This window comes from Coptis chinensis, chromosome 7, assembly GCF_015680905.1.
Source record: "Coptis chinensis isolate HL-2020 chromosome 7, ASM1568090v1, whole genome shotgun sequence".
Taxonomy (NCBI): domain Eukaryota; kingdom Viridiplantae; phylum Streptophyta; class Magnoliopsida; order Ranunculales; family Ranunculaceae; genus Coptis; species Coptis chinensis.
The window spans coordinates 42,751,387-42,775,835 of record NC_141462.1 but is presented as its reverse complement, the minus strand read 5'-3'; the positions used below and the strand labels follow the sequence as shown (position 1 = coordinate 42,775,835).

General features: G+C 37.2%; 1 protein-coding gene across 1 annotated transcript; it reads right to left on the bottom strand.

Annotated features, from left to right (window-relative positions):
* Nucleotides 1–23,211: 23,211 nt before the first annotated feature.
* Nucleotides 23,212–23,922, bottom strand: LOC147487616 (uncharacterized). Its single transcript, XM_086574079.1, has one exon. It carries the CDS (start codon nt 23,920–23,922, stop codon nt 23,212–23,214), a length of 711 nt encoding a protein of 236 aa, XP_086430205.1.
* Nucleotides 23,923–24,449: the final 527 nt, after the last annotated feature.

The following is a 24,449-nucleotide window of genomic DNA, read 5'->3' as shown; positions in this document are numbered from 1 at the left end:
ATACTTGGATGGTTATTAAACATTGCTACTTTGATGTTGTACAAATTGTGAATATTCTCCGTTTGGAAAATGTCTCCACAGTGCATTGCTATTTAAGAGTAGGCTTATGCTCCACTGTTGGTTTACTGTCTTGATTTGTAATTATGAAACGATGGTCTGGAGTTCAACGTTAGCGAGTGCTTGAGCGTAGTCAACACAATCCTTCGGCTATTTCCGTAGGCCATCAGAATTCAGAAGAAGTAAGTTGAAATGTAAGTATTCACAATTAAAGTCTTCACAGAGTTTAGTGAAGCCGACCCGGCTCTAATGCTTTATAGGGCAGAATTAGGGTTAAAGTTTTGAAACATAAGTCCAACCCTAATTCAACTCTCATTAGTCCAATCCTAACTAAATCTTAGTTATAGTTTTACATTTTCGCTATAAATATACATATCATAATTATCCAATTCTTTGTTAAATATTTTCAATTAAAATAATATTGTCTTTTGTAATTTATCACTTACACCAAAAAGTACTTCCAATAACTTGTCGTATATAACAAAAACTTGTCAACCTAGCAATCATAAAAAACAATGAACACTAGCCTAAACTGATGTAGTAAAAAATAAAATATATAGGCGCGGCCCTAAAGCCCGACCCTAAAACCTTTAAAGATGACTTAGGATAGGGTAGATTTAGACTTGTGACCTGACCCGACCTGACCCTATGCTAACTTTAGGGCCGGACCGACCCAGCCTTAATATCTGAAAGGCTTTAAATATTTAGGACCGGACTAGCCCTACCCGACCCATTGCCCACCCCTAGTCCATACCCATGTCTCATGACTCATGTAGTCATGTGCGTTGTTAGCAATTTGCTGAATTATTCGTGAATAATTCGCGAATCGAATTTTTGAAGGGCAATCCGTATAATACGTCCGAATATTTCAAAGATTCATAATAATTCACGATTTTTTGTTTTGAAACGAACAATTCAGTTTTTGGCAAATTTTTCAAAAATTCAGCTAAAAAATTCATCTAAAAAAAAAAGAAAATTCAGTTGTATTTTTGCTATTTTTTTTTATATATTTTATATATTCACTCTTACTTTAAGTGCCCCACTCTTACATTTTTAATAATAAATTAATTCAAAAGTTTGCTTTTATATTTTTTGGGCAATATTTAAATTGTCATGTCATGGTGTGTATTTTGAAGTTTGAACTGTAATTTCAATCCAATAACAAATAAATGATGGTACTTATGTAAACCGTTAAATTGGTTTCAATATTTTCGTAGCTAAATTGATTGGATATGTTTGTTATGTTGTAAATAATGATAATTATTATTAATATAATATCACAAATTTTTGCAACAAAATATTTAAAACACGTATTAATTAAACACAACATAATTGCCGTATTGCGAATTTTTGACTGAATATTTGATAATACCGTTTTTTTGAGTCGGCTAATAATTCTTAAATTATTTCCGTACCGAATTTTTGTCGTATCCCGAATTGCTACTAACAGAAATCATGTGTGGTTTTGTGTTGGTGTTTGTGTTTGTACATTTGGCTTTGACAAGATCTCTCTTGCCAGATCACACATGAAGTTATCAACACTAAATTTTGAGACAGAAAATATGTTTACTAACTTAGAGCATCTTTAGGTAAAATACTATCTTAGCATAAATAATTTGGTATTTTTTCATCTTCAGAAGAGACACATGTTGATGAAAACACAAAAAAAATACTAAACTAAACATCAAATTAGCCAAAATTTGGTTTCAGTTTTGGTGCTGTATCAAATCTAAATTGCGCGGTTTTTTTAACACCGCATGGGCTTGGGCTAGTGTGTGGGCTTCAATCACGCGGTTTTGCGAAAACCGCGCGAGAGATTTGGAAAGAGAAAAAAAAAAAGAATTGATATGTACCGCTTGGGCTTTTAAGATGGGCTTCACTGACGCAGTTTTAAGAAAGCCGCATAGACTATATGACGCGGTTTATCTAAAATCACGTCATTTGATGTCGAATATTTAATGTTTCTCTCGAAATTGGTTGGTGTTTTTTTTATTTAGTGTTTGATTTGATTCAAAAATTTACTATTTTTTTGGTTTCTCTCTTAAATATGTTCTTAGACTGTGTTTGTTAAATTTTAACTAAAGAAATTGGAGGTGAAGGCATGACTTCCTGGTGAGGCATAAGGCCAAACTGTGTCAAATTCATCAGAGCTGGTGGGCTCGCTGAGCCGTTGCACCGAAGGCCCCATGATAGTATATCTATTTCGAAAAGAAATCCAAAAACTAAAATAAGAAAAACAAATACCATCCGCGATTCCACGTGCTTCAGAGTTTAGAAGGAGTATCATTAATCTGAACAGATGTTGGGACATCTACTTGTTTTCTATTCCTTTTCGTGTTTCTTCATTTATTCCACTCGTTGGAAACATAAGATTTCAATAATATTTCTCAGGTACCCCAGTACAAGATAGATTTGACTGATGGGACATGACGAGGGACTCGTCCAAAACGCTGCAGCAGCAGAAGCAGCAGCAGCTCAATTGATTTTTGATTTGATACACTCCAAATCCAATCCCTCCAAAATATACTTTGATCCTTGGCACAGTTCACGGCAAACATTTCAATCAATGTCCCCTCACCCCTTCCAATCCACCCAACTCCCACACTCTACACTTGATTGAATGGTTTATGCTTCATGCATCTCTAGCTTACCACTGACTCGTCAAAAAACCTACTTGGCCTGCTGCCACATGTTATCAACATACCCTTTTAAATCTGCTTCGATCGGTAACAATAATTATAAAGAAAAACGTATAAATGGGATGTCCATCTAGCCCGAAACCTGAAATCCGTCTGAAACCGAACAAAAAACCTGAATCCGAATCCAGACCAAAATATATAGAATAGAGATCGGTCAGACCATCACATTCTCTAATCCCGAACCAAACCAAACTAGACTCGATAATTTAGTCCTAAATCTGTTAAAATAGTTAAAAAGTCCAAAACTGAACCCGAACCAAAATCGAACTCCAAATTTAATTTCAATTGTCTACTACTAATCTCATAAAAAATAATGAATTAGATAAATATTTATATTATGATCTTATTCATATTTACAATAATGAGTTATTTAATATATTAGATTATGAAAAGACTTATATCGCCAATATTTTCGACAATTGCACGTAATCTAATGTGTGTTAACGTGTCTATATAGTTCATTATGAGTCTATCTGTCACAGCCCGATTTTCTAAACAATTAAAATAAATGAATTATTGAAATATAAATATCTCAACCATCACTTGGTTCAATTGTCTAAAAACCCAGGCTATGACGGGGGATACAACACATGTCAAAACCTAAAACCCACATCACAACAGGATCAACTTAACAACAAAAATCTCCAAATTCCTCAACTATCACTTTATTAAAAACTTTCTTCCATCTCAATACAAACATAAACAAACTTTAAGAATAACAATTTCCAACATCGTATTCTCATGTCATATAAAAATGTAACTTACGTTATTACATCCTTCCAAAAGATCAGACCTAATAAACTAAACTCCCAGACTGCTCCAGGCGAGAATCCAAATCACACGCCACGGTTCCATTCGCCTTTCCACCTATGTTTCCAAGAACACACCCACGCTACCAAAACAAAGCAAACATGGGTCAAGAAATTGAATTTGGCTTTGGTATGAGTAGACTAACCACATATAAACATTATCATACTTTTTAATTATCCAAATAACCACTTTATATTTTCCCATAACTTAATCATTATCGGCTTGGAAGGCAGTAGTTCCGTCATTTCAACCGCATAAGCGTCTTCCCAAGCAAGACTTCCATTATATTAACTCATTCAAATCACTCATTTTAATATTTAAATCATTGCATTAACACTTACCCGATATCCATCGGCCAGATAAGGGTAGGACCGCGTTCAAGACAAAATGTTATTAAGTCCTACCCTCCTGCAAAAGAAAGTTAGAACTTCTATATAATATGTGTAGATATCCTATAGGTATTCAGAAGTAAACCTAAACACACTCGCATAATCAATTCAATTTCTCTTATCAAATAATCAATTACTTTTCTTATACACATATTTCACAACCTATGTAGCTTAGGTCATTCCTGCTACATTCAAGGAATACCCAACCCTACGTTCTCGTACATTCAAGGAATACAACTAACCCGCAAGGCGAATACCTTAGTTCCTCTCTAGGGTAGTCCAAACAATCTGGTCATTCATGGCACATTCAATGAATACCCATATATAACGCTAACGGGCCATTTATGGCACATTCAATAAATGCCCACCTAACATATGACATCAACAGTCATAAAACTCAATTATGAAATTTTAGGCGTGGAGAGTTCTAAAAGAGGGGTAATTTTATTTACGCATTATTGAACTTTATTTCATGTATTATTATTTCAGAGAACCATGAATATCTTGATTCACGATTTTTTTGGTTTACGCTTTATTATTAATTTCATGAATGTATAAGTGTCATAACGCTGTTGTATATAAACCCTGAAATATCACATAGTATTTAATACACGTACACAGGTATATTTAGAAAAGTCCTAGCCTAAGTCAAACAGGCTAATAGTCCTAGACTTGTCCTAATAGACCGAATCATAATTTTAGGAAAAAGTCAAATTTTCGGGTCAACTGGTCAAAGTCAACCCTGGTCAAAGTCAAAGTCAAAGTCCACTCTGGTCAACAGTCAAAGTCAGCCATGCCTAAACTCAAAAAAACCCAAAAGCCCAAAGCCAAATGCCCATAGTCTAACTTAAGTCCAAAAATTAAAAGTCCAAAAGTAAAATGATATTAGCCCACGATTTTGGCCCAAGCCCAAAATCGTTTTTGGCTACTGTTCATCTCCTTCCTCTCCAATTTCAACCAACCACCACCGACCACCACACACCACCACCACCGCCACCTATAATTAAAACCAACCCAGCGGTTTGGTTCAGGGAGAAAAACCCTAACTACCCATATCAACAATTCACCATTCTGTTATACTGAAGAAATTCGACCGACGCCATTAAAGCTTGTTTCAAGCTTCCAACAGCCCTCATACCAACCTCAAACACACCCCCTCACAAGCAAACATCAACCCATTCATCCACAAAACAGTTCGCCATACAAAAATCACATGAACATCCACCCTCAGTATCACAGTAATGCAAATCTACAGAGGAGGAGGATTGGGGGCTCGCGCCTCCCTTACTGCCCTCTCCAAACTCCCAACAGCACCACACACGACCCAAATCACAATTAACAAACAATCAACACAACAATCAACAAAAACCAAAACGATACTGGGGTGTGCTGCCATTAACGCTTGTCGAAGCTTCGACAACACCCGACCCATCTTCAATACCCGACATCAACCAACGAAATTAATACATAAACAGTGTTGAATAATCTACAACAGTTCCAACCCATAAACAGACCAACGGTTTGTTTTGGCTCGCCGCCATTAACGGCCTCCAAGCTTAAGCTTCGACAGTTCAAAAACAAATCTCCGATATTTAACGGAGTTTTAACAACCCGACGAACACGACGCCGAATAAAACAAGATCATGAGCAGTATATAAAAACAAAAACCTATACACTGATACACGAAAACTATAAATTTGGTGAATTAGCAAAAATAGCTACTCACCTTAACTAACAGTTCGACGAATTTTCCTAGCCCGAATCGTCGTGCTCCACCTCTCCAGCAAACCAGCTTCTTTCTCTGCCTCCATTTTTTTTATATTTTATTATCTTCAAAACCCTATTCTCTAGAACAATGTGTTTATATACTTGGGTCCGAAACCCAACCCCAACACCGACTCGGGCCCAAAACCAAGCCCACGTATCCCGAGTCCAATCCGACGAATTTTTAAAATAAACAATTAAATTAATTAATTAAATAGAAAAATACGTATATAAAACACGGGGTGTTATAATATACACACCTTAAAAGGATCTCGTCCCGAGATTCAAGGTAGAGTGTAGATTAACCAAACAACAGTACGTCAAACAATAAAAATGAGACATACGTGTATACGTAAGTATACACACCTTAAAAGGAATACACATATACAATATCATATAGATAGACATACTAATATGCCAAACACATACTTTGAAAGTGTGTCTATATACGTATTGAACCCAAGAAATACGTATATACGCTAGCATACACAACTCAAACGAATAAACGTAATTAATTTCTTCAATTGCTAACACTTATAAACCCATTATTTCACAATTTAGCAAAACCCATATTCTTCAAGTTAAATCATACTAAGAAGGCAATGTAGTTCCTCTCCCACCGAGGCAGTTAGTTCCACTCTTAGTATTTCCCAACTAATCCAAGGCGTTTAAAAAAAAAACATATTATAATTTCCTTTTTAATGATCTTCCCGGTCAAAATTATTTGTTTAAAAACTCATATGTTTCATCCACCACCTTAGTGTTTACACATATATCGACATTTCTCTTAGTGCCTCACGAACACCACATGTTCGAAAATAAAAATATAAAACGTATAGACTGATTCATATTATCAACGGCCTATACTATGTCCACCATCACATAGGATCAAACACCTACAATGTGAGGCATGCATACTAGCTCACACACCAACGATATGCAAGTATACACTGGTTCACACACCAACGATGCATACTAACTCTCTACCATCACATAGGATCAAACACCAACGATGTGTGGCATGCACACTGGATCACACACCAACGATGTACATGTATACACTGGATCAAACTCCAATGATGCATACCGAGAGATGTCATGTATATTGGATTACACACCAACGATATACATAACTTGGACAATATAAAAAAACTTTCAAATCCAACCTTTATCAAAAGGGTTTCCCTTATTCCTTGGGTAAATTCCAAATTTACTCAAATATGAAATTTTAAAATACCAATTTCTTCTTTAACCAATACTTACTTAAAAATCGAAAACTCCGTTATGAAAACAACACTATAACATGCAAAAACATATTCGGTTATAAATTTCATAAGAAATTAACCGTTAAAACAAGCATTTTATTTTCCTAATCATATCCCAACATTCCACTATAAAAGTACACACAAAACAACAAGCCAAACCAAATACCACAAAGAAACACTCCTACTACCCATTCACCACAATCCGAGGATCACCTAGACCTTCACTATCTAGGCTAACCTAAGCTCCGATACCAAAATGTCACAGCCCGAATTTCTAAACAATAACAAAGTGAATATTTGAAATATAATTATCTCAAACATCACTAGGTTCACTTGTTTAAAAACCCAGACTATGACGGAGAACACTACACATACAAACCCTAATAGCCATGTCATAAAAGAAACAACTTAAAATAAAATAATCCCAATAATTATCCGAAATCTCTTTATTAAGATAACATCCTTCCAAATAAAACATCAAACAACTCTCCAAATAAAGTTCATCACTACCATGTCCTCATGCCATGAAAAAAGTAAACTACGTTATTACATTCTTCCAACAAAGAAATCAAACCTAAAAGAAAACTAACGGACCGCTCCAGGCACGAATCCCAATCACAGACTTCCCGTCTTGAGTCAACTCAGAGAACTGTTGAGCCAACTGCTCTTTTACTGCCTCAGGAATGAACTTACTCTCAAATCTAACCTTGAAGTCTTCCCAAGTCAAAGTTCCAGTGTCCAGACTAGGGGTGAGAGCTCGCCACCAAAACCTAGCAGCGTCATCAAGTTGGTGAGTCACGCAACTCCTCGCTTCAACCTCAATGGCTGCATATGCTCAAAGACATTTTCACAACTTTGAATCCAAGACTCAGCTGCAATCGCATTCCCAGCACCAGTAAATCGCTGCCCACCAAGAGTACCAAACTCCTTATTGCGCTTAGCAAAAGGATCTCCCTGAACTGGATGGTTATTCCGCATAGCCTGCAATAACTGATTCAACTGTACTCCTGACATCTGTACTGGAGTGTTCACTGCAGGTCAATAGTATTTCCATTTCGTGTCTCAACCATGATCTACAGTTCAAACAAAACTCCCATTAATATTCACATATATCCAAAACTCTCAACACTATAACCCATATTTCACATCCGAGGATCACTTAGACTTTCTAATGGGGAAAAATCCTAATTGGCTTATCTAATGGGGGGTAATACTAGTTCACCTTTGATTTAAATTAAGGTGTAATAACCTCGAATGCACTTTTTATTTATTTATTTATTAATGACCATGAAAATTCTTCTATGCATCTGTGGTTTTGGCAATGATACCGCCACGATACTTTTAAACTGCTTATCACAAAATCGTCCAATGAAACATAACTTACACATGACATACAATTAGGTTGGCGATCTTTGTAAAAAAAATGGTGTAAGAGCCATGGAGAGCAGCAATCCAACAAAACTGCTCGTTCGAAAATCTCTAGCCCTTGTCAAAATCTATCTCGCAATATTCAGCAAATTACAATCCCTTTCCACCATCAAAAATTTTCAAATCTTCACATTCTAGTAATGATCTCCATTGTTTCGTAATAAATCACAACCCCAATTTACCATTCTACTTCCATGCTCTTTTTGGACAGTCTCACAGTTCACTAAAAATTTCCACTCAGAGAGAAATGAGAGTCCTTTAATGTTACAGACTTACCATGGGGTTATGGCCCGGCCCGTTCACTACAAGAGCAGCATTCGCAAAAGAAAAACAGAACTAGAGAAAGAATTTTGAGAGTGGAATAAACTACTATTACGATGGCGTTGAGGAATTTTTACAACCAGATAAAAGGAATGAAAGTGAAGGAATTACCATCCTATATCAAGGTTAAGTTGGTCAATTCCCAACGTGAAAAAAGCAATCAACGATGCCATGGATAATTACCAACGTAACTATATATTAACCAGTTCACCTGATCCTATTTACCATGTTTGTTTCGGTGGAATGACAACTTTAAAGGAGTATTTTATTCGAATGTCGTCAAACGAAATGAGCTAATGAGATTATCCTAGTGAAGAACTTTCTTGATACTGGGGTGTTGGAATCTCCAAGTGTATTTCAAAACACTTGTGTGTTGTTTAGTCCCACATTGGTGAACCACCACTAGGAAGTGAGGTATATGAGGTGAACCTCTAACATAAGGGCGTGCCCTTAGGGTACAAAGGCTTTTGTGTTAGGAGGGAGGACTCACCCAAAGCCACACGTGCGCGCCCGCCCCGCACCGAACCGTGTCGTGGGCCTAAACTTGTGTTTTTCTTTTTTGAACAAGTTTTGGCTGGAGTCGCAGTGCGTGTAATCTTCTTCTCTGTCTCATAGCTGTTTTGGGAGACCGAATTTGAGGAGTCATTCTCAGGTTTGGATACCGACTGAAACCTCTATATAAACACAACAGTGTGTGTAATCTTCTTCTCTTCTCTTCCTGTCCCCACCGAGAGTTATATTATTGTTGTTCTAGAGGGTAGTCCGTTCTAGTGCAAAGTCGATCGCATTAACCATTGAATCCTGTGAGGAAGACGCCATTGTTGCCTTTACTCGCACCATTGGAAGGGGCTTAAATCTTTCCTTAAGGACGACCTAATCCGCGCCTTGGTTATTACATGTTATTATGTCCTTGTCTTCTATTGTTTTCTTTTATCTGCATACAACAATCTTAAGGAAAGAACAAGATGTCTACACCTGTTGACACCACGCCGATCAAAGAAACCAATTCTGGAGTCATGGAAGTAACTTCGTCTATGAGAGATGCTGCACCTCTACTGAATGCTCGCAACTTACCTAATGTGTCTAAGATTGAATCCTTCAACGGTTCACACTTCAAGAGATGGAGAGAAAGGGTGTTCACAGCCCTAGATGTACTCAACTATGCAAAGTATCTCACTGATACAGCACCCGTGGAGGGTTCTAATGATTTCGAAAGAAATCAAGCTGCTTGGCTCAATGAGAATAAGGTATGTCGTCATGCTATTTTGAGTACCTTGTCCAATGAGATTTTTGATATTTATTGTTCAAATAAGAATGCACATGATATATGGGAGAGTTTGAACAAGAAATACATAATAGAGGATCTTTGGGTACTTTCGAAATATGCTATTAGGAATTTTCTAAAGTTCCATATGAGAGAGGATAGAGATGTAACGTCTCAAATCCATGATTTTCATGTGCTGATTAATGATTTGAAAACTGAGGGTATTAATTTACCCGAATCCTTTGTTGCTGGATGTTTGATTGAGAAACTCCCCGAGTCTTGGAAACACTATAAAAATAGTATGAAGCATAAGCGTAAGCAGATGACTCTTGAGGATGTGATCATTCACATTCACATAGAGGAAAAGAACAAGACTCGGGATGAGGTGTTGTCTAAGGAATTCCATTCTAAAGCCAATATCATTGAAGGTAATCCCAGCAAATCTAACAAAACCTCTAAGAAACAGAAGTCCAACAAAAATAAGAATTTCAAGGTCAAAGACACTTCTTTTAAAAGGAGTGGTAATGCTGATGGAAATTGTTATGTTTGTGGTAAACCCGGACATAGGGGCTTTTCGGTCTGCAACACAAAAAGACACTGATTGATCCTCCCAATGCTAATCTAGTTGAGGGAGATGATATTGTTGCTGCTGTTGTGTCACAAGTGTTCATAGCCACTGGGAAGAGGAACTGGGTACTAGATTCTGGTGCCACCCGCCACATCTGTGGTGATGTTGAAGCCTTCTCAGACTACATACTAGTGAAAGATGAAAAGGTCTATATGGGTGACTCTAGGTCTGTTCCTGTTGAGGGAACATGCAAGGTTCTTCTGAAGTTAACTTCAGGGAAAACCCTTTCACTTAGTAATGTTCTTCATGTTCCTGAGATTCGTCAGAATCTGATTTCTGTGTCCCTACTGGGAAAAGCTGGCGTCAAGGTGACTTTTGAGAGTGACAAGTTTGTTCTGACAAAGAATGAGGGTTTTGTTGGTAAAGGTTATTGTAATAACAGTGGTCTTTTCATGTTGAATGTACTTGACAACATTATTATTAATAAGAATGAATCTGCTTCTGCTTACTTGCTTGACTCTTTTAATATATGGCATGGTAGACTAGGACATGTGAATGTTCAGTATATGAAAAGGATGAAAGCATGTGGTTTATTGTCTAATATTTCTGATTTTTCTAATGATAAATGTGAGATATGTCTTTGAGACTAAAAAGCCACGAAGAAACCCCGTAGAAACTGTGTCTAGAGATAAAACCGGATTACTAACTCTTATTCATAATGGATTTGGGTGAATTCAGAAGTACCATGTCTAGAGGAGGGAAGTTTTATTATATTACATTCATAGATGACTTCTCTAGGTACACCATGGTATATTTACTTAGACACAAGCATGAGGCGGGTGAGATGTTTCTCAAGTACAAAGTTGAAGTTGAAAACCAAAAACCTGTAAGATTAAGAGACTTGATTCCGATAGGGGGTGGAGAATATGAGTCTAACCCCTTCCGGGACTTTTGTGACAAGAATGGCATTATTCATGAGACTACTCCACCATACTCTCCTCGAGTCTAATGGAGTAGCCGAACGGAAAAACGTAACACTAAAAGAGATGATGATGAATGCTATGCTTGTAAGTTCCGAGCTTCCCCCGAAACTTGTGGGGGAAGCAATTCTATCTGCTTGCCATATCTGACGAATAGGATACCCAACAAGAAAATAGGGGAATAAGACACCATATGAGTTATGGAAAGGTCGGGGTACCTAACCCGACATACTTAAAAATGTGGGGGTGTCTTGCTAAGGTTCTTGTGAACGAACCTAAAAAGAGAAAATTGGGACCTAGAACCGTTGATTGTATGTTCATTGGTTATGCTCATAATAGTCTTTGCATATAGATTTTTAGTAGTAAAATCTGATAATAACCTTGTCGATGCTAACACTATTATAGAGAGTAAAAATGCTGATTTCTTTGAGAATTTGTTTCCTTTGAAAATTGGCATTGAGAGGTTGGTAGCTCCTAGTGAACAACAATCAACAGATCCTGAAATTTCTGAACAAGAAATTCGGAAGAGTAAAAGAGACAGGAAATCCATCAATTTTGGTGATGACTTTTACACATTTCTTCTTGATGATGATCCTGTGACGTATAATGAGGCAATCAGTTCTCGAGATGCACCTTTCTGGAAGGATGCTATACACTCAGAGCTAGATTCGATTATAGCTAATCACACATGGGAGATAGTTGATCTACCTCCGGGGCTTAAACCTATAATTACAAGTGGATCTTTAAAAAGAAATTGAAACTAGATGGTTCCATTGAGAAATACAAGGCTAGACTTGTAGTCAAGGGATTCTCCCAGAAAAAAAGCATTGACTATTTTGATACTTATGCTCCTGTAACTAGGATTTCTTCTATAAGAGTTCTAATGGCTCTAGCTGCTATTCATAATTTATTTATTCATCAAATGGATGTAAAAACTGCATTTTTGAATGGTGATCTTGATGAAGAAATATATATGATGCAGCCCTGAATACGATAGTACCGGGGAATGAGCATAAGGTATGCAAGTTAGTTAAGTCTTTATATGGGTTGAAACAAAGCGCAAAACAATGACATGAAAAGTTTGACGAAGGTCATGATGTCTAATGGATATCACATAAATGATGCTGATAAATGTATTTACTTTAAATCTTTTAATGTGAATACATATGTGATTATCTGTCTATATGTGGATGACATGTTAATCATGAGTCCTAGCCTTGATGTTGTGAGAAACACCAAGATGTTTTTATCCTCCCAATTTGAAATGAAGGATTTGGGAGAAGCTGATGTGATTCTTGGAATCAAAATCATCGAAACAGTGATGGCTATACGCTTTCACAAGAGCATTATGTTGAGAAGTTTTTGAAGAAGTTTAACTTTTATGATAGTAAGCCTGTGTCGACACCTTATGAGGCAAATAGTGAACTTCAGAAAAATGCTCAACATGGTGTACTTCAGTCTAGATATGCCCAAATTATTGGTAGTCTCATGTACTTGATGAATTGCACTAGACCTGACATTGCTTATGCAGTTAGCAGGCTAAGCAGATACACTCATTGTCCTAGCCAGGAACATTGGAGTGCCTTAGAGAGACTAGCCAAGTACTTGAGAGGAACAATGAATTACGGCATAAGGTTTAGACAAACTCCACCTGTGATAGAGGGTTATTGTGATGCAAACTGGATATCTGATTCTCATGATATCAAGTCCACTAGTGGTTATATTTTTACCCTAGGTGGAGGTGCAGTCGCTTGGAAATCTTCTAAGCAGACCTTGATAGCTCGTTCAACCATGGAGTCCGAGCTTATTGCTTTAGATAAAGCAAGTGCTGAGGTTGAGTGGCTTAGAAACCTCTTGGCAGATCTTCCTATTGGTACAAAACCACCTCCAGCTGTACTTATGCATTGTGACTGTCAGGCCGCAATAGCAAAGGCAAAGAGCAAATTGTATAATGGGAAAAGCAGGCATATTCGCCCTCGAGACTACAGCTATAAAAGCATTTCTTTGGAATCTGGAGTTGTGGCTCTAGATTATGTGAGGTCAGAGTTAAATTTGGCTGATCCTCTGACAAAACCACTTAACAGGAGACAAGTGGTTGATACGTCGAGGGGGATGGGACTTTTGCCTTAGATAGAGGGCGACACTGACGGCAACCCCACCTATGTGATTGGAGATCCCATGAAGTAGGTTCAAAGGGAAAAACAAGTCACCTCATCGCTCTGGTATGCTATTGTCTTTCTTTGAGACGTCCCACCCTATGACTAGATAGCATTATTGTATACTTTGTATAACTTGAATAGCAATGAGAAAAAGGATGAGTTATTTTACTCTTAATGGAATCCATAGTCCATTATTTTTATGAGATAGTGTATTTTTAACCGCTATGTACACTTGATGGATATCCACCTACGTGAATGTAGAACTGGGTCGGTTCTTATGAGTATTCGAGCAAATACTCTAGAGCATTCACATAACACACACAAAGGGGGCCAAAAAGCCAACAATCGCAGTAACGGGCATATAATGAAAGAGCAATGTGGGTGCATGTCCTCTATTTTATTACAAGGGAATGTTGGTTCAAAGATTTTTTAATGCACCACTTTCACGTATTATAAGACATGTTACCCTATGACTGGTTCAAGCCCGAAAAGCACTAGTATCTTATGCATTGGTTTTTCGATTCTCTCTGGCATTTCGTTAATCCATTTCTTTTGTAATATCCTATTCCAAAATAGTGGGGGACTATTAGTATTTTGAAATAGTGGGGGATTGTTGGAATCTCCAAGTGTATTTCAAAACACTTGTGTGTTGTTTAGTCCCACATTGGTGAACCACCACTAGGAAGTGAGGTATATGAGGTGAACCTCTAACATAAGGGCGTGCCCTTAGGGTACAAAGACTTTTGTGTTAGGAGGGAGGACTCACCCAAAGCCACCTTGCTGCCTCAGCTCCCGCCCCAAGACCGAACCGAGGCGAGTGGGTCGTGGGCTTGTGGGCTTGGGTGTTGTCTAGTGGGTAGTGGATTACCAATTGCCAAACTTGTTTTTTTTTTTGAACAAGTTTTGGGTGGAGTCGCGAGATCTTGAGTTGGACTCTTGTCTCATAGCCGCTTTTTGGAGACCGAATTTGAAGAGTCATTCTCAGGTTTGGATACCGACCGAAACCTCTATATAAACACCATAGGGATGAACCGATTCACGTAAGAGACATAAGTCGATCGTCTTTCCTTCTCTCCATACCCCCGTACACTTTCGTGGATACTCCCTTCTCTCCACCCTACACGAATCAGAGAAACAGATAAGTCTTTAATTGCTTCAATCTTCTTCTCTTCTCTTCTTCCTGTCAGCCGCCAGAGAGAGTTATATTGCTGTTCTAGAGGGTAGTCTGTTCTAGTGCAAAGTCAGGCTGCTGTTAACCATTGAATCCTGTGAGGAAGACGCCATTGTTGCCTTTCTGCACCATTGGAAGGGGCGAAATCTTTCCTTAAGGACAGCCTAATCCGCGCCTTGGTTATTACCTGTTATTCTGTCCTTGTCTTCTATTGTTTTCTTTTATCTGCATACAACATGGGGTATTTGATACATCTCCGTACTACATATGCAAATAGTGGTCTTATATTTTGATACTTAAAATATCCTGTCCTGTTTGAAATTTGTATTCACATTGTACTTTTTTTTTTCTTATATGAATCACATCAACTTCAATGATCTTTCGTACTAGAGTTCTCATTGATTAACTCCATATATAGCAGTTATATAGCAGTTTAATTTGAGATTAATATATTAACGGTGAAAAAATGTTTTACAATTATATTTAATTGTTTTATTTCCTAAAAAAGATGTAAATAAGGGATAGTCCTAGTATGATTAAGAAATAAGGCATAGGGATTACATTTGAGGACTACTTGATCAAAGCTCGGTTTTCCGACAACAAGAAAGTCTGCCGGTTTTCTAAAATACTATTGACTATTCCTTTTCAGTATTATAAATAGTATCTTGTTAAAGATGATATTATAATTACTTAATTTTATTATTTATGATACAAGATAATTTGCATAAACAATAGGGCATTGTTATTTCTTTACGTTTATGATGGTAACTCTGGGACATCACCCAAGTCGCGTAGGGTATATGCAGTGCCGTTTTAGCAGGTTTTAGCAGACCGGATATGCGTTTTAGGCCATTTGCTATCCGTAAAGCGTTAACAGACGTGGTTTTACTATTATAAACACTGAAGACTTGATTTTGATTTTATTGTTTATAATGCTTGGAGAAGAAGATGATATATCAATTATTACATCATGAATAGTTTTAATGCTGTTTGATATGATTTTAATTCATTATACTCTACCTATTATTGCACTAACACCTCAACACCGATGACACAGTCATCAAATGATGATATGAGTTCAATAAAGAACACAAAATTAATAGAGTATGATCTCGACACGCATGATAAAATGAATAAATGGACGATTCATAATATGGATCCCAAGACCATATATAGATATGATAACTGGATTGAGAAATTGACCAATAAAATTGCTGTAAAAACTATATAACAAACTATTAGTTTACATTCCATGAGTAATAGTTTGAATTATTAAATCCTCGTGATTTACATTCTTATATGAAAAATTATAAATTTATTCAAGTAGGATTGATACAGGTTGCATTTAGACCTTTGACCCTATTAGGTATGAATGTTTGTATTCAAGCAATTCTAAGAGATGCCAAATGTCTGGATTATTTACCATCTCTTATGGGAGTAGTAGAGACTAGTCTTTGTCATGGACCAGTCTATTTTGATGTATATTCTAATTTAAGTTTGTCCTTAACGGATAGAAATATTTATGATTCTTTATCATTACAAATTCAGGCTAAATGTTACAACTTTTTACCTGGATATGAAGTGATTGGAATTACTTACAGATTCACTATAAGGTGTTACAAACTTTAACTCCTAATGCATGGAATAAATCTACACCAGGTAAAACTATGTTAATTGATACAAATCTTTTAACTTCTAGTGTAACAACACTTAGGATGATTCCTTGGAGTGAAATCAAATTTCCTGATTCTTGGACTTATAGAAACACTGTTCAACCACAACCAATCATTAATAATGATTTAGATCAAATAATTCAATCAACATAAGAATAAATTATATTAAACTTTAAGAAACCTTTTGTTAGTAGAAATTTGTCCACGAGAACTTCTTATATAATCTCTATACCACAATCTTCTAGGCATTCTGTATCTGAAGCTGAATCGTTATCTCAGTACAATCAATCTGTAGAAGAGATTTGTATCTCTAATCAACAAATACCACATGGTATTTATAGACAAAACACAAGGGAATCTCCCACAGCTTCATAGATGGATTTTGTTTTGTAATGGATTATACACAATATGAAACTAATCAATTTTATAAGATAAAATATGAGGAGTTGAGTAAATATTTTACTCTTACAGAATTGAAACCTCTTGCTCAACATTATCAATAATATTATCAATGGTACCAGGCTGATGTTACTACTATGGCTAAATGGTTTTGTCTGGAGTATCAGAATAATAATTTTTTTAAGTCTAGAGTTGCATGTGCTACTCTACAACAAGATATTAAGGATTATTTAAGATCCAAAGGTATGTTATCAGATGATAATTTGTTAGTTGATAGGGTAAAACCTAGTTTAACTATTCAACAGGTTAAACAAGTTAATAATCATTTACGTGATAACATTACTACTTTACCAAATCAATCGGTAAAATCAGAAGTAAAGATAGCTTTACCTAAGCAATCTGAGGTAAAAATAAATGTTATCTCTACTAATGATCAAATACAGGATAATATTATTTCTCAACTAGTAATTTCTGAAGTAAAAAAGAATATTGCTATTGAAGAATGTAATTTTACCCCTGTAGACAATTATATTGGTGTTTTAGAGTTTCATCAAAAGAATTGGACTACTTCTGATGACAAGGAGATGACAACTGTTCATCCTCCAACAACACCTTTAAATTTGAAAGATAGTCTGGAAACTGTGGCTTATATCAAACCACAGGATGACCTTAACAAATCTGTTCGTACATATGATGTTAATAAACTTTGTAAATAAAATAATTATACTAATTTATGTTTACAAACTATAGGAGCTTAATTAATTAGAATTGAGAATAATGCAGAAAATATCCTTAAGCATATTCCAAGGATAGATCATAATAAAAAAAAGGATAAAGAACCTATAAAGAGGTTTTCTTTAAAGCAGAATATTTCATCTAGTCATATTAGACCATCTATCCAACCTCCCTTGGATGTTCCAAATTTTAAGTTGGGACAATCATCATCCAAAAATGACTTCATTAAAAAATTATATGGTCAATTAAGTAAATTAAATCTTAATATCATATCTCAAGATTCAGATTCGAATGATGAGATAAACCCCAATAAAATCTTGGATATAGAATTTTTTTTTGTTTCTTCTAATATTAATAAAATATCTTATGATAAGCATAATCAAAAGATGAATAATGCAGGATATAGTAGACAATATTACCCTCTTCCTACTCCCCAAGATATTCTTTAAGAAAAAGATCTTTTTAATGATCAAGCTTCCTATCATCCTAAAACCATTTATACATGGAATGTTGATGGTAAATCATAATACCAGATTTATCACACTATACAGGATATGCTCATGTATGCCAGTGTCTGCAAAGGTAATGGTAATACAGATGTGGATGTTTGTAAGTTCATATTGTAGGAACCGTTATTTTCAGAATCAATATTTCTACAAACCACGAGAACCCACGCGCAGCGGAATTAATGGGGTCTCACGATTTGGATAGAGAACATACCTTTTAGATCCGGTTTTGAAAACTCTGAGAATCCAAGCTTTATGAATCCGAATCAACAATCAACCCCTTGATCTTCTGTTATATTCCTTTAGAATAGATTGGACATTGTGTGGACAATGATCTACCAATCCCCTTATTTCTCACAAAGCTAGATCCAATTTTGGATCTATCTTTCCTTGCCTATTTTTCTAAACCAGGTGAATAGTGAATTTCGGCCAGAGAGAGAGAGTATTATATTTATAGGCTACAACAGGGACCATGAGGAGAAATTAGGGTTGGGCCTCTTGACGGGCTTGGGCTTCCCATGTTCGCCCAAAACACACGGCTCAAGTCCGTCAACAAATGGCTTATTTCACTAAAGGCCATTGTTGCACTACCGCCCTAATCCCAAATTACGTGTCAGCGTTTATGGGCTCCATATTATATGCTCGTTGATCTCCCCGTATTTAAGATATAGAATGTTCGTTGATTAAGTCAAGTTACTGACAACTACATTAATCAACTTCTTATGTCCTTGAGTAGTACCACTCAACTTCATTGTCATGTCGAAATAAATCTACCTGCAGGGTTTATATGATAATCTTTTTGAGCTCCTCAAGGGGACATCATCAACCCGACTTCTTGCGGGTCACGGATTCCTTCTATAATCAACAGCACACCTTACATACAATGTCATTATCCAATCTATCGAGTTTGTTGATTCACAAATGAATCTCACTCATTGATGATTTAAAGCAATGTACAATGCGGTAAGTGCCTCGTTATTATATCCGGATTAAGAGGACAAACATCCATAATAACAGAGGCGTTTGTTATCTTATATAGTCAGTATAAAGAGAATACACACAAAGTGTACTAGTGTAATCCTATAGTCAAGATAGGCTAATACCAGATTATACTACAATCGTACTAATGGTTTGTCCAAATCCATCTAGGTTGTGAACGATTACTTATACTTTATAAGGTACTGATGATATGATATTCTGTGTGTTCACACCATATCATCTACAACATAAAGTATTAGACACATGCATATAACTAATAACATATATAATATGCATAACATTTTTCCATATGATTCTCATTCAAAAAATGAAGAATTAGAGTTAAACCAAAAGTAATGCTTTTAGTATATAACCCTATCACATATGCCATGGTTTTGTTGGAACCTTGAAAGGCTGGTGGGATAATGTTCTCACTAATGAGCAAAGATATGAAATTTTTAACTCAATTAAGATTGAGTTAAATCCTGATGCAAACATTAAAGTATCTACATCAGATGTTGTTTATACTTTATGTTTGACTATTGTCCATCATTTTATTGGACCAGACAGTATGAATGCCGAGAATAATAGAGAACTTCTCCAAAATCTTAGATGTTCATCTCTATCTCATTTTAGATGGTATAAAGATGTTTTCTTAGCCAAAGTGGTCCAATTACATGATGTTAATAATGAGCATTGGAAATCTAAATTTATTGATGGTCTCCCTAACTTTTTTGCAGAAAGGGTTAGGAAAAAACTTAGAGACTTAAATAGAAGATCTACCATTCCTTATAATTCTCATACTTATGGTAGTCTTACTAATCATGTCATCCAAGAAGGTCTTAGCCTTTGTAATGATTTAAAGCTACAACATCAGCTTAAAAAGCAGAATCTTTCTGGTAAGAAAGAGTTAGGATAATTTTGTGAGCAATTTGCTTATGATATTCCTCCTGAGAGAAAGAAGATGATTTCTTCTCATAAAACACAGAAATCTTACAAGAGAAAATACTCTCGTAAAAATAAAAAGAATTTCAATAAAAATTGGAAATCTAATAAAGAGTTTTACAATAATCCACATCAGAAAAATAATGTTACTTGTTTAAAATGTGGAAAGATTGGTCATTATGCTAACAGGTGCCAAACTAAGCAGAAGCTTAATAATTTAGGGATTGATGAAGATCTTAAATTACAATTAAGTAAATTATTACTTAATATATATATATATATATATTTTAATAATCTAGAGGTCATGGCTGACCTCAACCTGTATTAGAAGAAAAATGGGGATACATAGTTCCTATTCTATCTGCCTCTATGATATGATGTAAATTCTTGTCTAGAGGAGGAGAGAATACAACATCACCATCATCTGGCGATCTATACAATTTTGAAAGATAGTCAGCTGCCTGATTTCCTTCTCGAAAGGTATAGCTAAAAGAGTATTTAGCAAAGGAGCAAGTAATACTTCTAATGTAGGCTACCGTATTAGCACAATACCATGGGCTGCATTCATTCCCTTTCAAAATGTTTATGGCTCCCAGAGAGTCCGAATTGACTTCCAGTTTTTCTATACCCATCTCTTGGGCCTGCTTAAGCCAAGTTGCAATGGCTTGGATTTCCTGGTATATGACTGAGTTCCTTGACGAGCAACCTGCATAAGCGCGTACTACATTACCCAAGCTATCTCGTATAGCCCCTCCATACCCACTTCCATTTTGTTTGGACCGAACCATCGATTGTTAAGCATGTAAGCACCTTGTTCACCTGGCTTCCACTTGCACCAAAAGAACTTCCCGAGGTTTAAAGTTCATATGCAGTCCCAACCTTTCAAAGAAGAGCTCGCAGAGAGTAAGAATCTTTGACCTCTGTTAGATTTTTCTGTATGTACAGTTTCATTGTGGTCATAATCTTTGAGATTAACTATTGGGGTGTCAACAAGATGTTCTTCTTCTTCCGTCTGTTCCTTTCGCACCAAATCTTGTGGACCGTAGCTCCAATAAAAGCTTTAAAGATATTAGCACAGGTGGTGGTTTGCCGACATAACCTGAAAATACTATACCATTCTGACGAGGAGTCTTTGACCAGCTCCCCTAGTCCAAGGTAATTTTTAACAGAGGCCCAGACCTGCTTTGAGTATTGACAGTCGAAGAATAAATGCTTTGAGTGCTCCGAAGACATACCACATAGACTGCATTCAGAGAAGTGCAAGGTCTACCACATAGACTGCATTCAGAGAAGTGCAAGGTCTTTTTCTGTATCAAGCGATCCTGAGTGGGAAGACAGTTTGAGAGCAATTGCCACAATGTAAAAGAGAATTTTGGGATAGAGAGCTTTCCCGAGACCACCCTGTACCATTTTACCTTTTGTCTCTCCTTTTCGCTGAGAACCGCATATCTTTGATTTAATCGAGAATTCTCCGCTACTACTCGCTGACCAAATAACCTCATCTTTGTCTAGGTAACTATTCACTTCCGTATTCAAGATGCGGTTTTTCAAGGAGCTGTCCAAGATAGATTCCACCATAGAGGACTAGTTACCTTGAGACAGAATTTCGCTGACCTTTGCATCCATTGGTAGCGCAAAGGAGTGTCTCGCTTCTGATGATTCCCAAAATGGTTGACCTGAGCACCATGGATCATGCCAGAAGAGGGTGTTAGTCCCATCTGCTATAACATATCGGACATGTTTCCGAGCAATGTTCCGATGCTTCAGAATCCCCCTCCATACCTAAGAGCGGCTTTGTCGGGTATTTTCATAGTCCAAAAGAAGGATTGCTTTATATGTTGGCTCCAAGTCCAGTTTGACCACAGAGATCCATCCTTCTCAGCTAATCGGAAGATCAGGCCGCAATAAGCCGCCTTGTTCCAAGTTCTGACATCTATCATGCCCAGTCCACCCTGATCTTTAGCATACCTTAATACCTCATGGCTGGCATGATGCATCTTCCTTGTCATATTGGGCCCCGACCATAGAAAACGGTTGTAGATCTTAGAAACATTGTCCAGGACTTTCTTTGGTAAAACAAAGGTTTTGGACCAGTATACTTGAAAGGATGAGAGAACTGATTGGATAAGTTCAAGTCGACCCGACCCTTGACAAAGAGAAATTCTTCCAATTAGAGATCCGAGAAGTCAGTCGCTCTACTAAAGGTAGACAATCTCGTATACCTAACCTTGATGAGGTTAGCGGTAGACCAAGATATATAAGAGGTGGAGAGATAAGGGGTATACCCAAAGCATTTGCCAAGTCCAGACCTGCTGCATGTGACATACACCCAACCAATGAGAGATGATTTATCTGAATTGATATTCAAACCTTGAAAAGCTTAAACTAGGATTTCCTTCCTTTATTGCAAGAATAGATGCCATATCTCCTTTGCAAAAATCATAGCATCGTTAAGCAAAAATAAGTGAGAGATACTCGACTTCCCAAGCATTTAGAGTCTTGAATGTGGCCAGAGAGAGAGCTTGCTTTAGAAGGCCAGAGAGCACCTCCATCACCAGGACAAATAGATACGGTGAAATTGGGTCGCCCTGCCTAAGACCTTGTCCACCTTTGAAGAATCCTTCAGATGTTCCAATGATGGTAATGGAATAAGAGGGGGTGGTGAAGCACATCGAAAGCCATTCTATGAAGATAGGAGGGAACCCAAATCTCAGCAAAATCATACCCATGGCTTCCCAATTGACTGAATCAAAGGCCTTCTTTATGTCTATCTTGATTGCACAATTCTTGGTGCCGTATTTCCTGTTGTAACCTCGAATAAGCTCATGCGCAAGAATAATATTATCTTGGATGTTCCTGCCTGGGACAAAGGCTGACTGTGCCGCGGAGGTTATGAGTGGCATAAATTCCTTCATCCTGCTTGTTAGAAGCTTGGCCCCACACTTGTAAATAGTGTTACAGCAGGCAATGGGCATGAATTCATCAACCTTTGAAGGCGCAAGGGTTTTTGGAATCAAGTAAAGAAGGGTGGAGTTTATACCCCTTGGAATGAACTTCCGATTGAACATATGCTGAATTGCAAGAGAGAAGTCTTCCCCAACTATATCCCAAGCTTTCTTAAAGAAGAAGGCATTGACCCATCAGGCCCCGGCGTTTTGTTATCATCCATAGAAAAGAGTGCTTCCTTGATTTCCATGATATCAAAATCCTTGATCAAACTATCTACACTCTCATGAGGCAGCTCCTGAAGATTAAGCTGCTCTAGAAGCCCAGGATTACAAGAGGGCGAGGAAGAGGATCCCAACAAATCCCTATAGAAAGATATGAAAGTCTTAGCAACATTAGCCTGTCCCTCCTGCTGATATCCTTGAGTATCCAGAATAGACCAAATGTTGTTCCTTATCTTCTTTTCCTTTACGGCATTGTGGAAGAAAGCGTTTCCTTTGTCACCAAAGGATAACCAGTCAGTGTTAGTCCTCTGCATGAGATCATACTCCTCCATAAGCATAAGATCGCAAAGCTCAGATCTACGGCGGCTTTCTAGAAAAGAAAGATGGGTATCAAAAGGACGCTTCTGCATTTGCATTTGGATGTCTTCTAGGTTGGCCCTGGCAGCTACCACCTGATTTTGTAGATCCGTGGAACTAAACTTAGGCCAGCCTTTGAGAGCTTCCTTGAACGACTTTAGTTTCTTACGGAGCATAAACGATGGATTGCCATGTCTAGGGATAGACCAGCACTTTAGAAGAGTTTCCTTGAAGGCGGGATTCACAACCCAAAGATTCTGAGAACCTCGAAAGGTGCCCCGCATGTATAAGAGTTGGAGACCGAGATTACGATAGGCGATGGTCCGAAAGACCACAGGGGTAAAACTTCCACTCGAGGAAGATGAGAAATGGGTAGCCCACAAGGAATTGATAAGGCACTGTCTATCTTAGACCATCTCCTCGATAGAGCCGAACCATTGTTAGTCCACGTAAAGAACCCTCCACTGGATTTATGTTCATAGAGTCCAACAGAGTTAAGACAAGCTGCAAAGGGATAAGTTTCCCTTGGGTGTACCAAGTCAGTACCAATCCTCTCATGAGAATAGAGAACATTATTAAAATCTCCAGCCACACACCAAGGACCCGAGAAGGTTGTGTTAAGACTGATGAGATCTTGCCAGAGGGTCATCCTTTCCGCTCTTTTGTTACTTGCATAGACTACTGTAAAATGAAACTCCTTCACTGAAGCAAGGATGGTGACCTGAGCATGAATGAATTGGTCGCTCTCCAAAAGCTTTTGAACTCCAAGGACTGAAGGATCCCATGAGAGCCAAATGCGTCCAACGACTGC